Here is a 7,224-nt window from a genome sequence, read left to right as displayed (position 1 = left end):
TTGATTTTTTTTTAAAATTCATTTGTCAGTCCTCTGTTGAGTTATTCCCTCGTTATAGGTGTTCTTAGGGAAGTGATGGAGTTGCCATCCCAGGAGGTATTTAAGATACATGTGGGTGTGGCATTTAGGAACGTGATTTAGTGACGTACTTGGTAATTTTAGATGATAGCCGGACTTGCTGATCTTATGGATCTTTTCCAAATTGAATGATTCTCTGGTTCTATACCATATCACTCAGTACTGTAAGCAGTAGAATCTAAACAAAATAATCCAGCCTTTGCTACGTCAGCTCCTTTGCTTGCATTGTATACCCCAATCTGCTAAAGAAATATCGCATCCTTATACAGATGCATTTTATTTTTATAATATGAAACCATTTACTTCCAAACACCTATTTTTCTTCTTTCTTATGTTTTATTAGGGGTGGGAGGGGTGGAGTGTGACGTTTCTTATATTTGTTTTGGTTGTTTGCTTTCCTAAAACTTATTTTTTCTTTTTGTTCTTGATTAAAATGAATTTTGATTACTGCATATGTTGCACACATTCTACTCAATGACTAATTATATTATTTTTGTATTTTAATTGCAATACTGTATTTTTTTTACTACTGCTTGGCAAAGTGGACGTAAGATGCAAATAGTTGAAAAGAGCTAAAGACAGTATTTTTGTCTTGAATCTCATACTTCTATCATGTAGATAAGTTAACTGTGAGATACAAACACCTTTAAATCAGTATACTCTTTTCTTGAATCCCCTTATTTCAGGGCAGTGGAACTGCTTTCAATGTTTCTGCTTTTCGCATTCAATATCCACAGTACAGAGAGGCAAATCCTTGGGTACTTCCAGGCCATCAGGTTTATTCTTCTGTGGGTATATTGTATACAGAATATTCAACAAAGAAAGAATTATGTTATTCTAGAAGTGTGTACCTTAATACACTATTAGTAAAACTCTCTGCTATTCAGTATTGTGCAAATTGCTCAGGTTACTGTTAAAACACATTTAAGTATGATTATTATAGTTAAAGCATATTTACAGACAGTACATAAATTCTTCCCAAAGCACAAATGTTTAAATAACTTTAATTAATCAGTACTCAGAATTTAGCAGATACTACATACTTATTTGTTTCAGTAAGAAAAAATATTCATTAATTTCTCAAGTTATCATTTACATGTATTCACTTCACTTTGTCATGTTCTTAAATAAAAGTCTTGTTGAAGATCTGCTACAGATCAGATTACATATCTGTAGAAGTGCAAGCAGCTGAATGACTTACAGGCAATAATAAATAGGCACTCCTTTCAATTAAGGTCAGAGATCAAGGGAAAAGACAAGACACACAAACTGGGAGACTGTGATGAAGTCAGCAGTGATATGAGTCTGGTCCTTAGTGACATTACAAAAGTTCACAGCAGTATCTGACCTAGAGCATAATAGCATTGGAACAAAATTAGTTATATATTCTTTTAACTATAAAAATACTCCTTATACCTCTTACTTGACAAAATACAAAACATGGTCTCAGTAGAAAAGTAATAAAAAACATCCGTACCAATCCAGTGAATAATCCTTGTGTTATTGATTTAAATAAAGAAAATAAATAACAAACACATAAATATATGTCCCTCTTGTATCTTAGAGTAATGAATGCATTTGCAGTTCTGGCTGTCTGAAGCACCTTTGGAGAACTGAATTAGTTTTAACATGTATTAAATTACTTACAGTGAATCCTCCAATTATATTAAGACACAATCCTTCATTCAGACAGTTGATGCTGAGCAGCTTGCAGTAGTCAATTACTTCTTCACAGTTCTTTCCCGTGAATCCTGGCATGCAGCTGCAAATACACCAGTGCATTTTAGAAGGCTTGGATTTTAAAAGTTAATTGTATTTAATTATGTTCCATAATTCCATTAAACAATGTTCTTGCAGTAGCAGAACAGAATTCATAACTTATTAAAAATAAGTAGAACAGTCTTTCAAGCAATTAAAATCAGTTTCATGATTTTGGATATTTTTGCTTCTCTGTAAAATATTCTTTTCATTGGATAAATATTTTCATTCCAATCCTTAGTATAATCTTAAAGAAATAAAAACAATCAAGAATGAGGCAATATCTAATAAGAAGCTAAAAATTACATTTTCTGGATCTATTAGAAAGGAGAGATTAATTTAAGTATCAGAGATAAAAATGAGAAATATGATTTTAAATGAGGTTTAAAATAGCAATAATCATTGCTAATGATTAACTATCATGTCAATAATGACAACCTTAAGTAAGAAGAAATGATTTAAGGGATGTACGCACAGGATAATTTATGGCTGTTTTTGTTGTTGTTGTTGTTGTTTATTTATTTTTTTAATTCTGCCTCATGTCAGCGTTTATCATTATAGGAGAATATTCTTCTCTAATCTAACTCTCCAATATTAAAAAAAAAAAAAAAGTTCAATACTCAATAAAAAATATGAGATTCAAATGAGTATCAGACAATGAAAAGAAATAACAGCATACTATAGAAAAATAAATATTTGAATATTTATATCTTGCTCAAAAGAAGAAGGTAGAAGACAGATTGCAAAAGCTCTTCTTCCTTGGTAGATATATAATCCCTGCCAAATTCACTCAATATGTACTTAGAGACATGCCTAGCATGTTCCTCTTTTTAAAGGCTCTATTTGGTAGTGTGAAATAAAAATACTTAGAAAAGGAAATGTCCAGTTAGCAGAAAAACTGTGTTTGTTGAGGAACCTCAAAGTAACAAACAGAAGTTTTTTGTTTTCTTTGTTTGTTTTGTGAAGGGCACATTATCTAATGCTTCAGTCCAGAAGATGAAAATTATGATGATGATACAAAATTGCTTTTGTTTTTTCTATGCTCTTATTCCTAATTGGTGCAATATTCAGTCATGTCACTTCTGTTTCCTGACTTATAAAAATAACGCCATCCCTGGTTATAGAATGCATGAAGCCTCACATAGTTACTGTGTCCAACAGCAAGGCATATATATTTACAATAACAAGTATAGTACAGACAATAACTTAAAAAGAAATACATGAATTACTTGTATTTTGTAAATGAAACAATTCTAAAAATGCCTAATCAGGATGCACAGAGGCATTTAAAATGTCCAGAAGCACACATTGTTAATTAGATTTTGAAAACTGTTAAACGGGCTGGTTTTCACTAAAAGCCCATGAACAGCCTCCACATAGGACCGTGTGGAGGGATCTCAGTGGTTATTGGAAAACCTTCTTTACATAAATCATTACAAAATATTTTGAGACTAGTATAGAAACAATTACAAGATGACGCTATATGCTACCCATAGGTTGCAATGGACAACATAAAATCGTAGAATGGTTTGGGTTGGAAGGGACCATAAGATCATCTGTTTACAACCTCCTGCTATAGGCAGGGACATCTTCCTCTAGACCAGGTTGCTCAAAGCCCCATCCAGCCTGGCCTTGAATGCTTCCAGGGAGGGGGCATCCACAACCTCCCTGGGCAACCTGTTCCAGTGTCTCACCACCCTCACAGTAAAGAATTTTGTCCTAATATCCAGTCTAAATCTACCATTGTGCAGTTTAAAACCATCTCCCCTCATCCTTTTGCTACATGCCCTTATAAAAAGTGCCTCCCCAGCTTTCCTGTAGGTCCCTTTCAGGTACTAGAAGGCCACTATAAGGTCCCCTCTTAAGCCTTCTCTTTTCCAGGCTGAAGACTCCCAGCTCTCCCAGCCTTTCACCATAGGTGACGTACTCCAGCCCTCTGAAGATCTTTGTGGCCCTCCTGTGGACACTCTCCAACAGCTCCATGTCCCTCTTGCATTGAAGGCCACAGAACTAGACACACATAATCTTCAACATAATCCTCAACCCCCTCTTAAGAATCTGTGTATGCAAATCCTATACCAAATACTACTGCTACCATCTCAGAATAGGAATATAAAGGAACATAAAGGCAAAACAAACAAATAAAACAACAACAAAAAAACTGATATCTTTTGTTGTAATTGTTTGTTTAAATCACACTTAAAACCAAATCAGAGTAACTTAATTGTGTTTGTTTTACTGATTTGTTTATAGCTATAATTTGAAATCAGATGGGAGAGCTCCTGGTACTCCTGGTTGAATTTATTTGTCTCATCTATGAGTGTTTCATAAAATAGATAATTCATTAATTTTTAAAGCCATTTCTTCTAATTTGTACATTTGAACATTCTTTTTTACAGTTTTATTTTTGTTGTTTTGCAATGGACATGACCATGTCAGAGGTAAATAAAGGCAAATAAACAGAAAAAAAAAACTTGACAGTAAAATGGCAAAGGTGACACCAACAGAACAAATTTTCTCAAACATCCTGTTATATTTTTGTGACTTTTTTATTGTTCTGAAGAACACAAATAATAAAAGAAGACACAAAGTAAACAATCACAATTTATTGTGATGGATATCCTTGTTCATTGCCTATTTGAATTCACCTTAAATTCTGACATTTTAGAAAAGATGTTGCTATTAGACTCTTAGCGCAAGGTTGTACCTGATACGAAGACTGAATGGATGAACTTAGGATACAATATAGTCATACATCATAACCGAAGTGAAGAAAATTAAATTGAATCTGTTTGTTTATATGTTTAGACTGGAAAACAATTACTTTCTCAAAGAAGAAAAGTAGATAGACGCTCAGATGCTGATGGATATAAACAGAATGCAGCTTGAGCATAAGGAGAAGCAGGTAAAATAGGGACAACCAAAATAAAATGAAACGAGCAAAAAGGTCAAGTATATTGTATATGTTTATCCATGTAAGTTAAGTGTTGTTACATTTATTTAAAATGCTAAAATACTATTTAAATGGATCAGGTCATAGTATTACATTAAGTAAAACACATGCATTTTTCCATCTGTAGTCAGAATCTACAGTACTTAAAAATAATTACCAATTTGAAACAAAATTTCCATTTAAAACTGAATGACCAGCATTCTATCCTCCTGAATAAAGCAACAAATGGTAGGTTTTCTTCAGGTAAAATACATTATAAAAACACAACTCACACTCCCAGAAAGTATCAAAGTCTGAAATGTAACAAAACTGAAATCGTTTTTGAATCCAAAAATAGCAAAACCTGCTGGCTGTTGGACCTCTCTAAGAACTCTGCATCTTCTCTGCATTTCAGCAATCTGACTTTGGCAAGACTGCAGCTCTCACAACTAAGTTACTGAAGCTGGTCTCCCTGTGAAAAAGTATCTGACATACTCCCTCAAAATGCTCGAAATTCCCTTGAAATTCCTTCCAAGTATACGGGTATAAATATACATATAGTTTGTATTTATTATGTATTTGGGATTAAGTGGTCAAAAATTGATTTTATTTTCACAGAAAAAAATGAAAAATCATTTTAATTTATTGGCAATACACTGTTTAAAAACTTGTGATACTAGTAAGAAAAAACAATTAGCTGGAGCCCTCAGAGACTGAATGTTACAACTAAAGCTGAGTACTGAAACTTATTCTCAGTGTGAACATTTTTATCTCATTTTAAAATCTGCAGTTTTAGTACCTACTTTAGGACAGGAGTCTGTGCTTTCTCTGTACTTCTTTGCAGTGCATTTTGGGATCCTTCAGAGAATGCTTTATCTCACCTGTCTTGGATACCTTGCTTTGGAAAGGTTGTATCACTTTTTGGAGTTGATCTCTTCCTCTACCAAGAAAGACCAGTGTCTAGCTTGGATGTTAGGGAATATCATATGGAAAGAACACTAGCCAAAAATTCTACCTGAATAGTATGTTCAGTGCCAAGACTGTGATATTTTACAAAGTTGAAGTATGCACTTTTCATTGCCATATTCACAATGTTTTTTATAAGCTGTTATTACCCTTTCAAAATTATTAAAAAAAAAAAAAAAAAAAAAGAAGAAGAAACTTAAAAAGAACAGCATTTCTCAAACTTGCTTTCCACAAATATGACATTCCTGGCACATTGTTAAATATATATTTTTACAAAGAGCACAACAGGATGCATGAATGATGCACAACTATTAAAGGTAAAAATTTCAGCAACACTGGTACTAATAGGATCCTAGTGTTTGGTAATAGTGTTAAACAGGCTTGCACCTTTCTAGGGCCTCAGACTTAAACCTCTGATGCCTACCTTTAACAACACAATTCAAGCAGTTCTCTTTATAATCAATATAATGGCTTGTTAATCGTCCATTTTTACTTTCCATTATATTGATCAGTATAATGTCTGCCACTCTTAGTCTCCTAAATCACCACGTCTTTCCATGGTTACTTTTATTAACTGCATTCAGTGCTACGAGGTTCACAGTAAAGTATCATCTCCAGCTGTGTTTTCTGAGACTATAAACTAATAACTACATTACACACAGGGCCATGTTTTTTTTCATTATTATTTTTATTTTTGGAAAAGGCATACTTTAAATGTGAGTTTTAGGCAACAGTTCATACTAATTCAAACAATAGTTCATACTAATTCATGCACCATCACACTGCGTAAAAGACTGGATATATAATATTAAACTATTAATATCTTATCTCTAGATCTAAGCTACTGGAAAATAAACACTGTTATGGTGTGCTATACATATTTATATGTGAAAACCTATCTCTGTATATGTGCATGTATGTATGCCTAAATATATGTAGGTGTAAGAATGAATAAAAATATTTATCTTTTTTCTGGTGTGTAAAGTTGTAAACATAGTTCTACACATATTAAAATTCACAGCCTTTTTAGCAAAATTTCTTATGGACTGTGACTTCAATGTTCTATATTTCTGTTATGTGTTTTCAGTTTCTAAGTTCATTCATACTGTGTTCTCAGAATTCTGTCTACCACAGCTTTCAATTTCCTACTTTTATGAATCTCTTAAAATTTGCAAGTTGTTTGCTGCACTTCAGTAATGCTAAGCAGAACTGATTTTAAGGCAAGCAGATAAAAGCCAAGGAAAAGTGAAAAGAAAAAATTGTATTCCTCAGTAGTGTAAGAAAATATCTATTTCAAATGGAATAAAATTATATACCTACTGGAACACTTCTGTAATTTGCAACAAGGATAATTTTCAGAGAGATGAGATCAGGAGCTCAGGTGGGTCTAGGGTTTGAACATATAGGGGTTAAATAAGCTAGCTTTGAAAACTAGGGAAAGAGAATGACATCTGAACATTTCATGGTCAGCTGTGCAAACATAAAGAAAA

General features: G+C 33.0%; 1 protein-coding gene across 3 annotated transcripts in view; it reads right to left on the bottom strand.

Moving 5' to 3' along the window:
- Positions 1-504: 504 nt before the first annotated feature.
- LOC121110182 (protein eyes shut homolog) overlaps positions 505-7,224 on the bottom strand; it is a 133,755-nt gene continuing 127,035 nt past the window's right edge. Inside the window, exons 7-8 of one of the 3 annotated variants that reach the window (XM_046939329.1) lie at positions 1,726-1,840; positions 836-1,426 (exon numbers count right to left, since the gene is read on the bottom strand). In XM_046939329.1, coding sequence (XP_046795285.1) covers positions 1,400-1,426; positions 1,726-1,840 — 142 coding nt within the window. In that variant the 3' untranslated portion in view covers positions 836-1,399. Of the gene's footprint in view, positions 1,841-7,224 lie in introns of all 3 variants that reach the window. The other 2 variants (XM_040698536.2, XM_040698535.2) reach the window with 2 other exon arrangements.

Source organism: Gallus gallus, chromosome 3 (assembly GCF_016699485.2).
Source record: "Gallus gallus isolate bGalGal1 chromosome 3, bGalGal1.mat.broiler.GRCg7b, whole genome shotgun sequence".
Lineage (NCBI taxonomy): Eukaryota > Metazoa > Chordata > Aves > Galliformes > Phasianidae > Gallus > Gallus gallus.
Note: the sequence above shows the minus strand (reverse complement) of the source record. Positions and strands in the feature narration are given on the sequence as shown.